This window comes from Blennius ocellaris, assembly GCF_963422515.1.
Source record: "Blennius ocellaris genome assembly, chromosome: 2".
Classification (NCBI taxonomy): Eukaryota; Metazoa; Chordata; class Actinopteri; order Blenniiformes; family Blenniidae; genus Blennius; species Blennius ocellaris.
Genome location: NC_137651.1, coordinates 20,562,053 through 20,583,075, shown reverse-complemented (window position 1 = coordinate 20,583,075; position 21,023 = coordinate 20,562,053). Strand labels below are relative to the sequence as shown.

At 44.8% G+C, this 21,023-nt stretch overlaps 1 protein-coding gene across 3 annotated transcripts; it reads right to left on the bottom strand.

Moving 5' to 3' along the window:
- Positions 1–2,282: 2,282 nt before the first annotated feature.
- akap1b (A kinase (PRKA) anchor protein 1b) lies at positions 2,283–18,827 on the bottom strand. Of its 3 annotated transcripts, none has more exons than XM_080513011.1 (11): positions 18,708–18,827; positions 9,537–11,011; positions 8,232–8,356; positions 7,809–7,935; positions 7,600–7,721; positions 6,734–6,911; positions 6,481–6,631; positions 6,107–6,174; positions 5,920–5,993; positions 5,775–5,840; positions 2,283–5,432 (listed from the first exon to the last, which is right to left on the bottom strand). In XM_080513011.1, exons 2-11 carry the CDS (start codon positions 10,984–10,986, stop codon positions 5,370–5,372), a joined length of 2,424 nt encoding a protein of 807 aa, XP_080369137.1. In that variant the 5' UTR covers positions 10,987–11,011; positions 18,708–18,827; the 3' UTR covers positions 2,283–5,369. The 3 variants fall into 3 exon arrangements, with proteins under 3 accessions (XP_080369137.1, XP_080369138.1, XP_080369139.1); XM_080513012.1 differs by lacking the exon at positions 18,708–18,827 and adding an exon at positions 13,346–13,459; XM_080513013.1 differs by lacking the exon at positions 18,708–18,827 and adding an exon at positions 13,180–13,291.
- Positions 18,828–21,023: the final 2,196 nt, after the last annotated feature.

Here is a 21,023-nt window from a genome sequence, read left to right as displayed (position 1 = left end):
ATGCGCTCCCTAGTGGTGCATCATGGTAATCCCGGATTTAAGTAACATTTCCCTAAGTAGCCTGAGGTCACATTTTTTTCTGAGGGCACGTTTATACGTACTTGGCTTTTTACAAAAACTGATATTTTTCCCCCCTCTACCGCTTAAAAAATACTTTATTTACACTGACTGCACATACAGCTGGTTCAGAGTTGCGATGAGCATGCCAAACCTATAGGGGGCAGTGGAGCGAGAAGCTTGATGCCATGATAGCCAATCAGAATCCTGGGAAAAAAAAAAACCTCCACGTCATGAATTATGACATAAACCAGAGACGCAGAATTAATCCAGATCCGAATCCAGAAGGTGGCCAGAGACAACTTTTGTTTGTCCGTTCTGGGTGTCCGTTTAGACAAAGGTGCTTAGTGCCAAAGAAAACATCATTTTTTGTTGTGTAAACGGGAGAAAATGACACTATTCGAAAACGTTTGTGCCATTTTCAACTTGTGCCTGGTAAACGCAAAACCTTCTTAAAATAAAAATGCAAAAACCATGCATTTACACCTGTGACGTTGCATAAACGGGGGTCTTTGGTCTTTGACTATAAGGTCAGAGCTCATACTGCTTGTTTCCTTTTGTCTATTACAAAATCTTGATGTAAGTCACACTGCATAGATTTCTTGATGTTTTTTTCCCCCTCTTTTGGCATTTTGAAACCCTCAATCATTTTCTCTTACTCCTCACAATTGCTGAATTCATGTTGCTGCAAGCTGATATATCTTAAAATTTCATTGCAATTTTTTTTTAGACGACAATGACGTCAAACCTAATTTATACTCCATGGATAAAAAATACACGACCTTTGCACAGTCTCTGCGTCGATGCTATGTGTGACTCCAATCATTTCTAAATATGTGTTGAAGTGACAGAATGTGAGGGGAAACTGTCAAAATAAAGTATAATGAAGAAAATGGTCGACAGTGCCATGCTGTAGTACAGAGGAACACCCACAGGATAGAATCACCAGCTTTGGCGTTTTGGTTTCTGCATTTTTTCAGTGGTTAAATTTGGAGAGTTGGACAACTGACTTCCCATGGTATTTTGTTCAGCTTGTTGGGCCCGAGGGTGCCACAAAGCAGTGCATGAACAAAGGCTGGACTGATTTCAAGGGAAAGGCATCTTGAAAGAGCCGACATGGATTTCAGCATGATGCTGCTGCTGCCCTGAAGTTAAACTCTGCGAAGAAGTAGGCCACTGAGCCACACGCACCGTCTGAGGCATCATCGAAAACCCTCCAGTATCGGCTGTGGCAGGTAAAGACGGCTCATCCTGCATCAAGATCAGATTCTATGGACTCCTCTTCTTACCGTAGCCTTTAATGACCGGTGCAATCACGACGGGCCAAGACTCTGGACGATTGTCACACAGCAGGGGGGCCAGTCAATCCTGCACAAGGGATTTATATCTCCATGGTGGCTGGCCTTTTGGCCTTTCTGCTTTTAGATGTATGCTTTGTATCAAGCTTCTTCAATGGGTATACCGTTTGTGCATGAGGACATCGATAGGTACAAAACCTAAAATAGACTCGTTTTGAATCACTGCCAAGGCATTAAGTCGGGTATCGTATGAATGACAAATGTTCTTGACTAACTGCTACCAATATGTTGTCATGCCAGGTGAGACCTAATGAGAATGAAATGGTTTAAAATTTGCGAGCCATGAATTTAGTTAACATCTTCAGATAATCAACTTGGATTGGTTGTTTTATAAATAAGTTAATTTCTATATTTCCACTGCAATATATAGACATTTAGGAATTTATGCAGTTTTAAATATGACATCTGAGGATTCTTCGGGAGATGCATTTTAATGAAGTTATTAAAATTTTTACCCTTCAATTATTTTTTAAATTAAGGTTCCTTCTCAGATATGAACGGGAAGAAATCATCCTGGGAAAGTCAGTTTGACACCAAGATTTCATTTTGCACTTTGAAATCTACTAGCATACAGGATAACAGATGACTTTCATAGAATATACACTGGTTCAGAAAAAGCAGCACTAATCAGTCTCAGGCCTTCCTGTGTGTGTATCTGCATTAGGCCTGTGATGGACGGCCAAGGATACTGGACTGGATTCATTTCTCCATCCTGTGATAAATGGGGCCATGTGGTGGAGGAACAGTTGCATCATATTAACCACAAGTGTGGATGTGTGTCATCTCTGGATTATAAATGAATCGGCTGGAATACTTCCCGTTCCACAACTCAAACATGTACATATAAGAATGAAAACGGACCACAAACACTTTCAATAACTTTTATTTTTTTCCCCTAATAGATCTGTACAATCAACAAATCAAACTTAAGATGAGCCTAGCAAAAAAAAACAAAAAACAAACAAACCGATCTGTACACGTTAAATGCTTCTGGGCACGACAGCTCACCCATTTTTAAATAACCAAATGATGACTTGTCTATCTATGCAAACACTTCCCTCAGTCCCACAGCCTGAGGCGGCGGCGGAGCGAGCGACGGTTGGGAGGCGGGATGAACCAGCACGAAGCAAACTGAAAACCAAAACGGCAAATTATGTTCCCTTTATATCGCTTTCTCTCCAGTGTTATAGAAAAGTACAGTCAAATATCTTATTTACAGAGAAATGAACCAAACTCGAGCTGGATCTTTAAGGTGTGCTGAGGTTTTCTGGACAGCGGGTGGAAAGGATTAAAGGTGGCGGGGCTTTGAAAAGAAAGACTGAAAGCAGAAACTCACAGGAGCTACAGACAATATGGCTACTGCTCCGATTCCAGCACCAGCATGCGGGTTCCCTCCAGGTCCATCCAACCAAAAGTCCAATTTCTCTACGTCTGAAGAACTCAAACATAATAGTCCCATTTTCCCCCCCATCATCAACTGTCGGGAGGTCGACCGACTGCTCGCCCGCCACATTGCCCATTCCTGAGATACATTATTGAAGTATAGAGACTTTGTAGTATCGTTTGACAACATTTATACACTTAAGTATTCAGCTTAGTTGTGTCAAATTTAAACACCCAAAGTTACCCTTTGCCCGATCTGTCCTTCAGTCAGTCAACATAAAGCTGCCTTATTGCTAGAGAACCAGTGATTTCATTCCCGTTAAAAAGAAAGAAAGGACACGGGCTGCGTCGTTTAGAATTACAGTCACTGGCAGATAATCCCTCACAGGGTTCAATCCATCGTTACCAAAGAAGTGCAAGCATAGAGAAGGTCCGATGTCGACTGACAAAACGTGTGAGAGCGCAATTCGTGGTGGACCCGGCGCAGAGACGTGGAGGGGGGGGGTTACGCCCAGCAAACAAAGCATCAGTTCCGAGTTAAGATCAGGGCTTTCGCAGACGTGCCCCCGTCAGTCAAAAGTGATCTGGAGTTTACGAGTCAACTCTTACGTCGTCGGTCAGGAGGTCAGACTTCAGGTCCGATGGCGTCTTAACAAGGCCTTCCTCGTAACACATTAACCCAACACAAATGATTTAGGAGCTTAAGAACCAGATTAGCATCAGGTCGAATCATCCTTAACTCTCGATTTCCAAACCAAGATGATGGGATCTCGTGCGCCACAGTTCCGGCTCCGTTGCGACGCCATAGAAACCGTTGGGACCAAAAACGTCTGCACATGACCCCCATCGGCTCAGGATATGAACTCCGCCCACTTCCACTTTCGTAGGAGGGACTTCAAACTTGCCAAAACAACAAAATCCGAGTTGGTAGTAAGTTTGTCAGGTTAAATTTTTGTCGTTTAAAGTGTATTTATATTTGGTTTTCTTGCTCAATCAATACGAGCTGAAATGAAAAGATTCATAACTGGAGGAGCCACTTGGCGGTGACGGCTCCCAGGTCAGTGCACTTCGTTTCCATCGACAGTACGTCAACTATTCCCCACATAGATCACCTGTAAGTGCTCCCTCACCGCCTTCTGATTGGCCTGCTTTACCAAGGTGCTGATTACGACTTCTGGGAGCGCAATTTGACACCAGCATCACCTTCTAGTCTGCATTAAAGTGCTAAACTCGGGGCACAAGCAATGATGTTTGTAATAAAAGACTGCTGGGGAAGGAAAACCCTGAGCCGCCAGAGCAGCTTTGTGACAATCTGAAGTGGAGAGGTTTGTTTGGCCTCATCGTGTATTTTGACACACGAGAGCAAAAGTGATGGCTTTACCACAGATTCACCATCAAACTAGACGGACAGTTTTTCTTGCACTTCAAAGCAAATCTCATAGTTTCCCCGTTCGATTGAGTGTTTTCACCTCCGCTCAGAAGATCTGCGTTCCTTTGGATTCAAACCAGTGGACAAGCCGTCGGTCATGAGAGGGCACAGTATTAACAGGTATACGAGGAGTCAACACGGACGTCTAGCAGCTTTGATTCCCTTCGGATTTACAACAGTAACCATTTAAGTGTTTTAAAAATGTAGTCAGACTCAGTTATAGTGCCACAGTCCATAATTAGTTCATTCGATGTTGAGGGAAGAAGAAGAAAAACAGACAATCAGCTTTTATGAGCTTAGAGAGAGAAGACTTTGGGATCTGTAGGTGGTCAACAAGAAGGGGAAAAAAGTGGGTCTTTGTCAGTTTTTAAAACAAACAAACAAACAAAAAAAAAAACAGCACAAGGAGGACCCACATGATGATGCCAGAAAGAAAAAGAAATCCTGGAGGTAAAACCTGTGTTGGATTTATGGCTCTTCAGTGATGGCGTGTAGGTTATGTTGGGCAACAAAGTGGAGCGAGAAGGCAGCTGGACCCCGCCTCCCCCACTCGAGAGGCTGGAGAAAGACCACCAGCTTCCTCCATCCCACCAGCTTTGAAATAAGAGCGACCCTACAGGCGACGATACCGGGGCGACTATATATATTTTAATCTGATATATATAGTCCAAAGGGAGGTGAACAGCAGTCCGTGAGCAAAGGACCAAAGGAAAAAACAAAAACAAGAAAAGAAAAAAGAAAGAAACAAACCACTGGGTGGAGCCATTTTGTTACAATATAGATTTTCTTAAAAAAAGAAAAAAAAAAAAGAAAGAAAGAAAAGTACCTCTTCCTTTCCTGCTTCATGTTCTTCAGCGCACATGAACAAGAGGCGGAAGGTGGTCTCACTCTGACGCAGAGAAAACGCTGGCAAACTAGATTTAATTTCTCTTGGAAGGAATGAGGGGAGGAGAGAGAAGAGCAGAAACCAAGGAGGAAAAAGGAAAAACAATCTTCGATCCGGTGGTGTGTAGTGAAGTCTGGGGAACCCCCCCCCCTCCCCTGGGTGACCTCGGCCTGAGGCCGCCACCCACAGAGGGAGAGAGGGAGGAGGGAGGTGAGGTGCTGGGCGGTTAGTTCGAAGAGGAGGGAGATTTTGGAGTTCAAAATGCATCCACCCAAACACCCAGACCTCTCTCTGCCAGGGTGCGGTTCACTGAAATCACCTGCAGGGGGAGCACACACACACATCACCAAACAAACCAGGAGAAAAAAAAAATAAGCGCTACATCCAAATGCATGTTTCCATCATTTAAGGATATTGGATGCATTCTATAAATAGTTTAGAAAATGGGAGGATTAGATTTTAAATTATACCGATTACATTACAAATGCCCATGAAGACATGCAAACATTTCAAGACAACCATCTTGAATGCTTGTTTGAAAAATCGGCGTGGCGCGATAAAAAGTGTTTTTTTCTTCGACATGTTACACAGACCAGACTAACCATAATCCTAAACATCACATCAGACAGTATGTAGAATCCCATCATCCCCGTCTACATACCTCCTCCCCCACCATGTTCCACAGATGGACCAGTGGAAGTCCTGTGTTGTTATCGTAGTTGGAGACCTTTGGAGAAGATGCAGAGCGGTGATGAGTTGGATGTGCTGTGTCGCTGCGGGAGAGACTCATTGTGAGGTGGTCCTACCTGAGCGAGCAGCGCTGCTCCTCTGGTCACCTCCTCCAGCGCAGATGTGGCCTCAGCTGAGAAACGGTCTTCTCCTGGTTAACGCAACACCAAAAATAAAACCCAGTGAATCAAATTCTGGTGATTTATCAACACGTCTTTCTAAAAGGGTTTGCTAAAAGTTATTCTAAATGAACTGAAATGTCACCTGGAAGTGGGGCGATGTTGTCAAGTAATACCTCGGCACCTTGGAACGGTAGCGTTACAAAATCAGACCTGGAACATGAATAAAAGCACATATGTCAGGCCGGTCACCTGCTAACGACCAAATTTTCCCCTGAATTTACCTGCCGTTTAAAAAAAAATTTCATTCAAACATGTGAATAAAAGCAGTGCGTTATTGATAATGCACACGTGGCTCATACAGCCCAACACATGGGAGTCTTTTTCTAATCACATTTTCTAGAAATCCTTAAACATTAACAGTTGCCAATGGATTCATAGTTCATGTGGGATTAAAGTGATTCACTACATCTCGTGGTACATTGTCACACCATCAGACAGTGGGAGGATCACACTCGCCTTATCTGCCGTAGCGTGTCGATCTTGACTCTGTCGTAGCCTCCATAATCCACATATCGGATCTCTACTTCGTTGGTTTCGCTGTAGAAGGAGATAACCTGAGCTCTCCACCAGGCTCCTTCCACTGACGGAGCCGCACAGATCACACCCACTGCAACACAAAACAAGTGTCAAGGAGATTGCTGCAAGATCTTCATGGACACGCCGAGCTGCGTGTCTCCAAGTGAGAGAAACGGGGGTTACGCAGAGTGACCTTCAGCGGGCGAGGGCAGAGCCGGGGTGCCCTGCTGGGAGTAGCACAGGAACATCTGCTGGTCCAGGCTCCGCAGGGCGTGGTAGGTGGGGTGTGTGTGCTGCTGGACGAAGATGTGACCGGCCGACACGATGTTCACCACGATCACTTCCACGGTCACCCCGCTGGGGAGCAGGAGCTGGAGAAAAGACGCATTGTATATAAAACAAAAGACCACATCGAGAAATAATTCACGTCGTGTTCTTTTCAAGAAATCAATCCAGAAATTGTTCAGAGAGATGAAGGAAAACGGCAATGTTATTTTATTGACATCAGGTTATTCTATTCATATTAATGGGGGCAAATGCCCGAAGGGTTGGTAAAGCATTTTACCATTTTTGATGCTTTTTCTCCAGCAAGAACAAATAACTCTTCTGTATACTCATTTACAGCCCCGCAAAAAATCCGAAGTTATGATCATTCAAGTGGTCAGATAAACATAAGACTTGCAATTATCCGACAAGAAACTGTTGTGTCCATCTTTTATATCTGCCAAGTGCAGACATTTTCATTAAGGAGGGTAGAAAGGTGGAAAAGAATGGAATGAAGACCAGATCCTTCTCAAGATGCACCAAGGCTGACGACTTCTCCATGTAAACCACAAGCTCATGTTGAATCTTGTATCAACACCTAAACATGGTATGTAGTGCAAAGAAACTTGGCCTGAAACATGCAACTATTGCATTTCTGAAGTAAATTTTATTGATCCGTTCTCAGATTAACAATTTAAAAGAAGCTATGATCATCGCTTCAGTCTCGTCTTGGACGCCAGATTTTCCATGAATGTACTTAATGTAGTTTCTCCACATCCCAGAGTGCGTCCTTACCCAGGAGGTGATGGGAAGTGAAGGCAGTGAGAGAGGCGGTGGGGCGTAAAGATTGGTCAGGTCCAGGTCTTTGAACTTCTTCCCGATCAGAGACAGGGCTTTATCGACCTGCTGCTGCGAACCTGCGGGGGACAGGAAACCCACACGGCGGGGTCACACCTCTCCCTCTCCGGTATGACGGAGGAGTCCAGCACGAGAAACGCACTCACCTTCTATGTGGCAGATCTGGAACTCCTGTGTGTAAGGCAGCGTGGAGATGTAGATCTTTGCACCGGAGTTCTGCTTCAGGAAGCTCACGTATCTCCCCTGCTTCCCGATGAGCCGCCCCACAAGATGCTGGACCGCACGAGACGAAGACAACAAGACGGTACGTTACATTTAATCCACGGATTAAATTGAGGAAAACCAGTGTTGGACCAGATATTCTTATCCGGACAGGTAAAGAGTTCAGAGACGTGCAACTACCTTACAATGAGCAAGTTGTAAAGGAAGCGTTTAGTTAAAGAATCAAGGTTGAATTGTAATTGATGTGTCCAAATACTGTGACGACTGTATTTTTCCATGCATGTTCGTCCATTAATAGTAGGTTTTTACACGCGTTCCGTACAATTGGCCTTGTCTGTTCGACTCACCTTTGGCACCTCGATCTCCCAGACGACGAGGTCCGAGCCGGAGGAGGCGCTTTGGTTGCCCTGACTCTCCCCGACACCCATCGTGCAGCCACTGTCCACAGAGTCCATGCTGTTGACATCAGAACCTGGAAGTGCGAGATCGCGGTTAAAAACACCAGGTTTTGGTTCCAATCTGGAGAAAAACTGCCGCTGCGACAAAGCTGAACAAATAAACTTTGGACCTCCTCTACCATCACCGTCAGGCACCGGAGGATGGAGCACAACCTGCTAGAAATACAGTTTAATAGACTTAAACGGCATTACAGTGAAGAATGGAAATTTAAAAAAAACCCCAGAAACAGTTTACTGCAGATTTCTTCGCACCCTCCCATCATCGGACTCAGAGGAGCCACGACATGAGTGTTTGTGGTGCGAACGGCAGCCGCCTGCAGAGCTGCTGCTCCTCCTTCCTGCTCCACACCTGATCCACATGAAGTGACTCTAATGAGGAAGTCGTTTCTATCAGCTGTGCAGGAGACGCTTCAAGCGAGGAGGTCAGAGGATACGGCGCAGCTTAAGCACTATGCTAACCACATTTTACTCTACAGATCATCTTCTGGATTACAAGTCACATTTTTGCTGTTTGGCAACTTGTATACGAAATGCCATGTGGGACCACTGGATGTCACTGTATGACAAATGAAAGAAATACAAAGAGGCAAGAAATAATGCGCCAATCGCAGAACTAATGCGACTGTCGATTAAAATCCAACCACTGACATGGTTTTTGTTGACAAAAATGATAAAGCCACATGAGAAAAATACAAAAACTCCACTGTAAACTGCATCTCACCGTAAACATTGAGTAAATGGGACAGAAAGACCAACAAATCGACAGAGAAAAGTCGTAATTCATAAAGATATTCAACTTCCCCATTGACATTCAACAAATTAAAATCAAGTATTCTACTGAGATTTGATAGCTTCATCTGTACCAACACTTCAAAACATGTTCGATCACACCCATTAGTGATTTGGCAGTTTAACCTTACATTTACAAGAGATTTATTTTGAGGGCATTTCAATAAAAGCATCAAACTAGTTTTATACAACTCAAAAGTTTGAAATGAAGCAGCATTTTCCTGTGTGACATGTCAGGATTTCTCTCAGGCTGCAGACTTTCTCTGGATCTTCCAATTAAAACATTTCAAGCATTGAAAGCTCATTCTAGTTTTTGAGATCTGGTTTCAGTTGACTGGATTAACCAGTTGAACCTTCCAGATCTTCCAACGCTCGGCTCTCATGCCAACACGTTTGACGTCTCACCTCCAGACTGGTCCGTCTCCGCCTCGCTCGTCCCGTGAGCTCCGTTCCTTAGACCCATCCCGTTAAGCCTCTTCAGCTCGCACGCCACCTCCACCGAGTCGCCCGTGACGGCGGCCAGCACCGCCGCCTCCGTGATGCCCTCCACCAGCGACTGCGGCCCCGCGGCGTCCCTCTCAGCCAGGTGCGACACTTGAATGCAGCTCTGGCTGTGGAAGACGCTGCTCTGCAGGTCCTCGCTGCTCAGCCCGTCCTCCGAGTGGCACGTGCTGCAGGCCGAGTCCTCGGCCAGCGCCGCGACCTCGTCGCCCTTCAGCGCGACGCTCCGCAATAGCGGCGAGGCCACGGGCCAGTGGCCACTTTGTGCGTCGTGTGTCTGGTGGAGCCGCCTGCTGGCCTCCAGGGGCTCCCATATGGAAGCCGAGGGGCAGCCGTTGGGCATCCCCGGCTCGACTTTCTCTGGCGTTTCTATACAGTCGCCTCCCGTGGCGGTGTCCTGGGGGGAACATAGCCTGGCGTCGCCGCCCAGGAAGGACGAGCTGCAGCAGCCCAGCTGGCTCTTGTCGGTGATTTGACAGCCGGTGACTCCGAGGACCTCCTGGGTGGCTGCCGAGATGACCTCGGTTATGAGTCCGGCTGCCAGCAGCTCCAGGTCCTGCTCCTGCGGCTCCTCCGGGGCGCTGCGGCGCAGCGGGACGTCGGTCACGGTGGACTCTAAAGCCGCGGTGGGCGTGCTGGTGGCCACGTGTTGGTGTAGCTCCAGTGGCGGCGTCTCCAGAGAGCTGACCTCCGACGCGCTCGTTCTCCATTCTTTAGCAGGCGTGGCGTCACAGTCGGCCCGCTCCTTTTGTGCCGCGCCACCGCCATGGTGCATCGCCACCTCGCCCTCCGGCTCCGGCCGCTGCGCCTCTGAGGGCGGCGGCGGCGACGCGGGAAAGGAGCTGCCAACTTGGGCTGACTGCTGGGAGGAGACGACCTCCTCTACCGTCGCCGAGACCTCGGCGAGAGGCTTCTGCAGCTCCGAGGAACTGCTCTCCGTGTCCGTCTGGGCTTTCTGGGATATCTGCAAGGTGTCCTCTGGCGACTGTTTCTGGACTTCCTCGCCGATGAGCCTGCCAGTCTGAGGAGCGGCGTCCTCCTGTGAAGGAGTCGCTTCGCTGCGCTGGACCTGGATGTGGGAAATGTCTTCATGCTGCGCACTCCGACCGCTGTCCTTCGCAGGCCTGTGCGTGGGGCTTCCGCCGTTGTCTGTGGAGGATACGGAGCCCTTCTCCACCAAGCCGTTGCTTCCCTCCGCCGGAGATGATCGGAGATGGCCCGCGGTGGTCAGCGCCTCCTCGGCACTGTCCAGGCAAAGGAGGCGCTCTTTCTTCCGCGAGGTGTACCACCACCAGCCGATCAGCGCCAGCACCCCAGGGAGTGCGTACGGCACAACAGAGCGGAACAGCGGCATCTCCGTAGGACGCTAACGGCTACACCTGAAAGACAGAAAACACAGTGGCGTGTTAGCATAGCATCAATCTGCAGTCTGGCCAACATACAGAAACACACAGAGCGTCCACTACAGGCTTATTGAAAGAAAACACAACAGTTTGAGTCGATAACTAAAATTAACCCAAGTCTGGGAACAGATTCTAAATAAGTAATTTATCAGCTTCATGCAGTTTTGTACATGAGATGGCACTACTGAGTCATTGCATTCATCAGATATTTATCGTTGAATTGGTGTGCATCAGAATACATATATTTTCTCATTTTACTTAAATTTATGATAAATCATTATTATAGCCATTGATGAATATTGGTGTCTACAAGAACGTGAGGCTGCAGACATGAAGCCATTTCCTGTAAACAATCAATAAAGTTTTATTCCATTTTCCAAAAGCTCCAGCCTCTGCTATATTTACCATTATTTGGATGGAGGACAAACTACATCATGAGTATCAAACTAATTCAAGCTCAGCAGCCACAAACACAATCAGTCCGCAAGTGGGCCGGAGCAGAGCAATGTTGCATTATAGTCTTTTATAAAGGCATTTTACAAGTGTTTTGGTTTTTTTTCAGTTATTAAAGAGGTGGCGATATGCAATTCAATGTGTTGGTGTCTGCAGGGATGCTGAAAATAAGACATTTCTTGTAAAGGATCAATAACGTTTTATTCTATTTAGCAAAAACAGTGCTCAAATAGATTCTCAACACTAAATACTATAAAACCACTTTCTCAATTTGTGGCATTTCGCAGCTTTGAGCATGTAGGTTTTTACACTCAGGATCCCAGTATGGGATGCTAAAACTCACCACCACATGCTTTCTGTGCAAGCGCCACCAATATTACTAAAACACGGATCCCCTGCAAATTCATTAGAAGCTGCGGCTGCCTGAATAGAAACAATTCAAGGAAGGTCTTAATAAAATGAATGCAAGGTGATCAGCGGGGATGGGCTTTCGCCGTTTAGACAAGTGAAAAAGCAGTTTTTAAATTTTTGTTTCTGAAAAGCGCAACATTTTGAAAACTACGAAAGGGTAAGATGAATGAAAACAAGGCCAGGGTAGGGGGACGACAGTGTGAGACAGCCCCTCTGCGTTCTATCTCGGAGGAGGCGACTCAGTGTTAAAAAAAGGCCATGTGTGCATGCCTTTCCTTAACGGAGCCGGCAGTGCACGCCTCCACCTGGAGGAATGTGTCACATGGTGTGGACGTGACTCGATTACGTCCGGCCATGTTCGGAGAGCCGACTCCCGTCACACACAGTCGAAGGTAAAAGCACCAAATAGAAACCTGCAGTTCATTTTGAGCATAATGAACAGACGCCTTAAGAAAAAGGTCCCATCTGCCACCAATAACTCATTAATGATTCTCTCCAGATATAAATGCGTTAACAACTGATTGTAAGCCATGTCTAGTCCAGTAACAGAGGGTTTAGAGGCCAGCAGAGCACCAGAATGTGATCCTGGGGTCAGTAGGTGGCTCCTCTGCCCAAGTATGAAGGAGACGGCACAACTTTGACCTGCACAGGAGGCACGAATAAAAAAAATAAATAAAAAAAAGCCAACAGAGGAATCCATGTGAAATATGAGCATCAACACTTCCTTTATGGTTAAATTAATGCAATCTCTTTCAGGATATTAACGTTGACATCAGCCGTTATAACAGTGACCTGAAAGTTTGAGTTTCCTTTTAATTTCCTCACAAGGTTTTCATACATTTACCTACTCTGGATCTAAACATTCAAGTTAAATTATGCCTGAGGTGAATATGCGATCTGTAATAATGTTGAACATCCAAGTATTGGATAATGATGACATTTGTTTTGTGAATTGACGTTTGTTCTTACAAGATTTGTTTTTTATTCGAAAGTTGTGCAATTTATGGTTAATAATCAATCGCACATTTTTTTTAATTTACTTTATTTTCATTTGAAATTTGCAGTGAATCCATGCAGTGCATAGCTACTTCATTTCATCCAATACAATTTTTGATATGTCATGATGAACACATGTGCAGTCGAGTGGGAATGTACTTTTAAAATCAACTACTTGAGAGAGAGAGAAAAAAAAAAGTCTTCAGTGCATTTAGTTGTGCACATTACATTTCCCCAATATCAACGAATGAAAAAAAAGAGAAAAAAACCAAAACAAAACTCACCAGTTCACCCTCCAGAAAAGCATTTCTGCATGCACTTGGCCCTCAACAATAGCCAACATTCAGAATAAAAAGCAAGTGCGCACACGCACACACACACCCAACACGAGCCTGGTCGTCAATAATGCATAGCCGAGAAGACTCGTTCCCAAAGAGGTGGGAAACCTACACCAGTGTTCTCCTGGCCGGAGCTGGGAGGCAGCGTGTTTCACGTGTCGGCCGCTCCACCTGCTGCCGGACGTCTGATCAAGGATCACGCGTTCAGAAAAGAGTTTCCTTCAGAGTGACAGAACCGCGACGTCCTGAAGAGACCCTCCGAGGCTCGACTCGTCCGTCTGGTGTCTTTTTAGGACACGCCCGGAGAGCGAGAGTACAAACTAAACCTGTTTGTTCTGTCTGCCAGTGGCTCGGTTACAATTATCAATGCAACCAGGCTGCCGGCACGACCAAATACCAAACCTGCATGCACACATGGTTTCGTAGCTTTGTTGTTGCAGCTTTAAGTAATCAATTCCAAACATTTCATTAGGAATCAAATTCACTCATTCCACTGACGCTTGTATCTAAAGCAACATGTGACTTATAAAGTTATGGCTGTAGAAACCCCACATAACACGAGTCCCTCTTAATCCGCCACAAACACGAATGTGATTCCGTGGACAGAGTGTCAAACTGGGCAAAACTGCACAGATTTCATGATTTACAATTGGAAATCTCATTGTACGTTTGCTACTAGGTTAAAGAAAAAATCTCATCAAATCAAAAGGTGCAATCAGGTGCTTTAACTGGGAGAAACAAGTGATTTTTGAAGGCAAAGAACTCTGTGAACGTGTGAAAAGTTAAAAGTAGATGTTTCACAATTTATCATAATTCAACAAATCCTAGAAAAGTAGCAGCATTTTCCGCCTCTTACGAGCTACAAATAGCCTGAAGGAAACAGGAAGAAATTAAGTTATTAAACATGGCAACTGTACATTTAATGTACATAGATGGGACAAGTCATCTTAAAAAAACAACAACCATATATTAGCATTAATCTCGTCAAGAATCAAAACAATTTTTATTTCATTTTTTTGAGAGTATGAACAAACTACATAGTGCGACACCATTTTCAGCTTTAGTTAGGATTGCATATTAAACACTGATAAATACTATAGATTTAAAAACTATCGATCCTAAAACTAGATTGCTTTATGGTTTCACCTCGGAATGAAGACGCTTGTTCCTGTTTTCTGTGGTAGAAAACAAACAAACTGGATACATCACAACGCTACAAAAAGGACAGTATTCCAAAACTTGTTTTATAAGAATGTTTGATTCCCTATATGGTTAACTGTTATTTTAAAGTGCATAAGTAAAGATGTGATCTCGGTCTCGATAAACAATCGCCTCAAAATTAATTCATAAATTAATTCACCTCGTTTTTAATGAACCGCCCCTAATCTGTCCAGTCCAGTAAAATGTGCTGCTCAGGAAGAAACAGAGGTGACCTTGAATCATTCTCACCTTTTACGATCCACCAACAACAGATAAAGTGTCAGAGAGAATCTATTCACTTGGATTCCTACGCGAAGGTTAAGGACATCATTAAACAAAATATAACCAAATATAGCGAAGCAAGTGAAGGGACGCGTCAAAGACTTCTGTTAAGACACGACCGCACTGCAGGTGAGCAGATACGCCCGGCTAAATTAGAAGTGTAAGAACGGAAGAAGCAGAAGCCATAAGGAGGTGAAACTTTTCGAAAGAGACAACTTCTTCAACAAATCCCGTCTCCTTCACAATGAACCGAAAACGGCTGACCCACATTACATTGAAAATATCCAATCGAATATCAAAACAAAGTCACTTCGATCATTCCAACGCCAATTTGTTTTGTTTTTTTCATTTAGCCAAAAAAATATACAATTCTTCAACAGTCTGCAGAATATTTGTATTTTTCTTCACTTTAAATCACTTTTTTGATAAAGTGGCTGTAAATAAAAATAAATATACAAACCGAGATGTGATAATGTCGAGTATCACCATGAATACAAAACACTTTAGTCTCCTATAATCTGTATTATGACGGCGTTCTCCCTCTTTGCCTCTTATTCACATTTTGCCATTTTTGCTCGTTCCTCTTTGGACTTGTGACGGCAGGTATGCAATGTCCTCCAAATGAAACCAGAGGGGACCCGGCATGGAGAGCACGTGGGGACGCCCGTGACCTTGACCTAACACGGCTTAAAGTCACTTATTGTGTCTCTTTGAGTGAAAACACACGTCGTCATGATGAGACTACGCGAGGTCCCTGCAACCTTGGTCTTTGTCCGGGGTCTCCTCGGGGAGAGCGGACGATTGTGTGTGTTCAGTATCAGGAACACCCGCATTGGAGGTGTTTAGGGAAAAGCGAGACGGCCATGGAGGCTCAACGTGTCACTGGGCAGAGAGCTAATGAATAACTAGAGCTGGGTGAAGCCTCTCCCGTGTTAAAGATATGGATTTAAAAAAGAGAGAAAAAAAAACCTACTCCAGAAAGTCAAGTTTCAACTTGTAGCATGAAGAAAACCCTGATCCGGGTTGGTCTGAGGCAGAAAACCAGCAGACGGCGATTCGCTCCACTTTCACCTTGGACAAGGTTACAACAGGAGAGCGAAGCAGAGGGGAAGACTGCTGCTTCTCTTCACCAGGCCGACCTTCGTCTCCACTCCCGACTTCCTAAAAGGTCCCGAGCGTGCCGAGCGCCGCCTTCATAAACCACACTGTCAAACATAAAGCCTGCCGGCTGAAAGCTGGCCGTCAGATGGAACGTAAAAATTTTTTTAAGCAGTTGTTAAAGCAAGAAACTGTATAACATTTATGTTTAGCTAGAATACTCATCTATGAGGATCGCTCACTCATTGTTTAACTTATTGCCTCAAGAGTCCCAATAAATAAAAGGATTTTAACTTTATTCCCTTCATTTCAATAAAGCTTTCATTATGTCTAATTTCCATGCATTTCCTAGCTGCAAACTTTGTTTTAATATCTAATTTCCTTATATTTTCATTGCATTATTATATTTTTTTTCTCCCAAAAGCCTTGTGAATCGTGTCTGCAGGGTTCTACATAAATCACCTTGTCTTATGGTTCCTGATCAACATGCAGTTCGATATCTCTGCTCTGAAGTCTCTCCTGAATGTTGCACAATATAATCTAGTATTATCGCTTATCAGCAGACACACGTCAACTGTAAATGTGACCCAGAAACAGTCCAGTTCTCTCTCTGTCCATTGCTCTCAGCTTCCAGAACCACCAGGACGGTAACAACCAACATTAGAATAGACAGAAGACCGAATTTCCGAAACTTTTTCGTTACCAAGTAGAAGGACAGCTCTTAATGCTGGTGAAGTAGCATTAGCACACTGAGGGTGAATTCAGAAAAATGTGCCTATTCAAGATGATTTTTTTTATGCATCTTGCTCCAGGAGGCTTAACAAATTCGATTATGTTGAAATTATACACAATTCTTACTTTGTAGATGTATTCTTGTATGGGGAGATTGAAACTTTAATTTCATAGATTGCCTTACTGTCAGTTCACTTGTCAGGGCCACTCGAGATGAAATTGGACCTTGTGTGGCCAGTGAAATAAAGAAAAATTTACATCAGTGATTTACTCTGTTGTGGTAACTGCATGTAAAGCAAAAACATAATGTAGGACTACATTATTCTTTTTAATCTTACTAAAACATACAGCATCTACTATATTAATTTGTATTAGTCAAAATAATGTATGACCAACAAGCAAATGGGGGATTGTGAAGTGGAGCTGCACAATTAATCACAAATCTATCGTCAATGCTGGCAACAGAGGGATTAAAATGAAGAAAAATAAATAAATAAAAACTACTAAAATCAACAAGTTCCTGAGAGGCTGCAAACCTGTGTGATTTATAAAATCTGGTTAAAAATAGGTCCGAGAAAGAGCAGTTATAAATCAAGATGTGATCACCGAGTATGAGTGTATTTGCAAGTCATATCACTACAAACAGCATTATCTTCTGTTTAATATCGTGCAGCACTTCTTACAAAACTGAAGAAAATTTGTTCATAAAGTAGTAGGTAAACGTGGTGGGCAGACGGGTGCACCACATCGGGATCGAACCCGCGACTCCGTGGACCGGCTGTCGCAACAGGCTAACGGCGACCACCTCGTCTCTCTCGCGCTGTGACGTGACAACTCTCGAGGATGACTTTCCGCCACCGGCAGAACGCCGGAGCTAATTATACCTCCACCCGGGGAGCGAGGCTCGCAGTAATCCCGCTAGCAGTGTGCAGCCGGGCGTACGCACCTCCACAAAGAAGCACACTGATCATAATAATAATGTATATTCAAAATAAAAAAAATAAAAAATACACCGTTGAAATGACCCGAGTGTGTCTAAAAATAAAGGCGTGCAGGCGTAGTAGAACTAGTGCCAGTTAGCCTGGAGCGTTCTCCATTAGTAGAAACGGAAACTCAATCCACGCCGCTAGCTCCTTCTGCTGGAAGCCGAAGTGTGGGAGACTCCAGTGGCCACGCAGGGCTCCGGCTGCGGGCTGCAGTGCGGCCCGTGGCGTGCAGGGAGCACGGGGGGAAAGGCTAAATTCACCGGAAAGAGCATGGAGTCTGGCGTGACACCGCAGAGGTGGTTGTGACCTGACATTAACAGTAGTGGGGATAATACAGCGTGGCTGTGCAGGAGGCCGCAGGACACACGTTCACACAGTGACACACACACACACACACACACACTCCAAAGTGCGAAGTTAGCACACGACACTGACATTGAGGCTACAGCCTCCACGCACAAACGCGTTCACGGTACCGAGAAGCCAGCTAATCACGCAGACTCGTTCGATTAGGACACCGTGACCGCCCGGTTACGCCGTCGAAGCTGCGTGCTTCACAGTGTGTCCTCCAACCGGAGCTGCAAGCACGACCGGGACGCACAGGGAGAGCCGGCCCGTGTCCGCGGCGTCACGCCGCGGTTACAATGACACTGGAAGCCCGGCTCTGCCCCCGTCCCGCACGGGCCTCAGACCGTCATGCTAGCTGGCTAGCCGGCCCTGGCACAAATGGCAGCCGACCTGCACCGCGCACATACACACAAACAACGCTGACAGCCCGCAACGACCCCGCACACACACGGAGGGGGACGTTAGCATGTGCACGGAGCCGGGGGGCAGTGCAGTTACACAACCCGGGATAAGGGGGGGGGGGTGTAGCCGGGCTGCACCGACACTGAAGTTGTGGGAAGATGTGCGGGGCTAGTAGTTCAATGACATAGGCTCGACACGCTCACTCGGCGGGGCAACCAGCTCAACACGGCCCGCAAACGAGCGTGTAGATGTACGTGGTTAGCGCGTGCGGCCGGCGTGCCCCCGCTGAGACTCGCGGAGTGGATACGGAGGAAATCACGCTGTGGAGTGCACAAGACGCTGCAGGCTGCATGGCTAGCACGCTGCCCCCCCACCCGCCCTCCTTCAGTCTACCGAGTCCCCTCCGGGATCTCTGAACTTACTTACGGTATTTTAGAGTCCTCGGTGCCGCCACGATGAGAGAGATCCGGACAATGGGAGTTTTTTTTACCCGTGTCCCGGTGGAAAGTCGAGGTCTGCTCCCCACGTGTTGACCGACCAGCTCGCGTCTAAAAAAACACAGACTAAACAGCTGGGCAACTCTCGCGATACTTGAGGGTGCGCGCGAGACTGCAGCAGAGGTAATACCGTACCACTGACCACTAGAGGGCAGCAGAGGTAATAACAGCCCGGACCACGAGAGGGCACCAGCGGCAATACCAGCACTGACCACTTGTCAAAAAAAACGCACTCATCTGAGCACTTAATTAAAAATGCACATAAACTAGTGCTAATCTTTATGTCCCAATTGTTTAAAATGTGTAAAATATAAGGAAATACTTTCATCTAGTACTTTCGTTTAAACATTTATTTCTGGTATTTTACCTTTTGGTTTGATCATTTTACCTATATTTTTTTAACCTTTTTGGTCATTACTGTAGTGTTTCCTCATTCTCTGCTCCTTTGATTTTAATCATAGTCCATGTGTTAGCTTTTGATATTTTCACAGTATAAAAAGAGAATTCATAAGTTTCCACCATCCGTTTCATGACAGGAACTTTAAATAAAGCAGAATTATGTAATCTTAAAGAGCGTTGACATTTTCTGGCAGGCCGTTGAACATATATGAAGGTTTTAATTCAGAAAGTGATTTATAAGCAATTAAAAATAATTTCTAAGTCAATTCTAAAAGAGGCAGACATCAGTGATGTAGTAAATGAAAGTTGTGTAAAAATAAAAAGCACAAATGAGTTTCCTGAATCTCTCAGAAAAGATCGGACTTGTGAAATGCTGTTTGGATAAAAATTAGAGATTAAATGTTGTAATTTCAGGGATTAGACCGAAGTTTCTCATTAAATTTGTTCGACAAACATCTACATCTGAAGTGCAGTCATCACACAGGTTCAGGCCACGTGGAGAGCAAAACATTTTATTACTAACACTGGAATAGTTCAATTTGTATATTATTATACAGAAACTAACTGCTTTACAAAAACAAAATGATACAATATCACATGTATGTACAGTGTAGTAAATATACCATCTCAAATTGTACACAAAGTATTTACAATTGTCACACGTACTGCATTAAAAACAAAACTCAGACTAATACTCTACAGACATTAGATTTTGCATAACATCAAATAAAACATGCCACATTTTGAGGTTTTTCATCTTTACAAATCCATGACCGTTTTTTTTTTGTTTGTTTTGTTTTTTGTTTTTTTTTAAATTAGTGCAAGTCAACCACTTGTTTAAGAGGTTATGGATACAGAATCCTTAATCATTTCATTCACACACAAACTGAAACCTGGAAACCATGGCGACCTGCAGACACGGTGCTCAGATGAAGCGACCCTTCACTTTTTCCTTTTTTTTTTTTTTAAAATCCCTTTCCTCTTTCCGTCCCGGCGGTGTTTTGGTTGAAAGGAATGCGCGCGGCTGATTTCTGGAGGACGGCGGCGACGGGGAGTGTGGAGAAGTTCGAGACAGGTGGACCCACTTCACATCCTGGAGTTTTTAAAAGTAGCGAGAGTACAGAGCGACTGCATTGGCAGTTTTTGTTGTTGTTTTGCTTTAAAGTTCCTCTATTCAAGTATTTGTTTGTACAACACGATTGGAACTCGACATCTTCTGTTACCCGGCGGTACGACTGGAAGTCAAACCGTTGCCCGTCGTAAGACGCCAAACAGTCCAGTTGCAAGGGAAGAATGTCAGCGCTCTACGTCCCCCCCCCGTGAAACAAATTCAAACATTATCCTCTCTCAACGCACGGCGTCGATGTACCTGGACGAGTACATTAAATGGAGTAAAAAAAAAAGAAGTTAATCCTAGCAAGCAGTTTTTGACACGCAAACCATGAACCTCTTTAAGAACAATGAGAGAAGATTTACTGGCGTTACATTAAGTTTGTGTTTAACACCAAATCCTCTGAAGTGTTCAAAACTTTAGTGTATTAATATTTATAATTCCACCTTCACCCAACTCTGCTTCAAATCGACCTTTTTAAATTACGTATATTCAGGAACTCCTGTGATTCTCACCCAAAACACGACTTTCTGAAACCTATTCAGGTACCTCGGTGTGCCCAAGCCCTACCCAGCTGGGGTTCTGCTGTTGAAGCGGTTTTGGAGTCTTAAATATTTAGAAATTAACTTTTATCCAACTCAGTTATAGAACTGACAAAATAGTTGAGACTATCTGACCAGATAGTTGTTGGTGCCGAGCCCTGAATTAAACAACTTAAAAACATTTTTTTTTAAA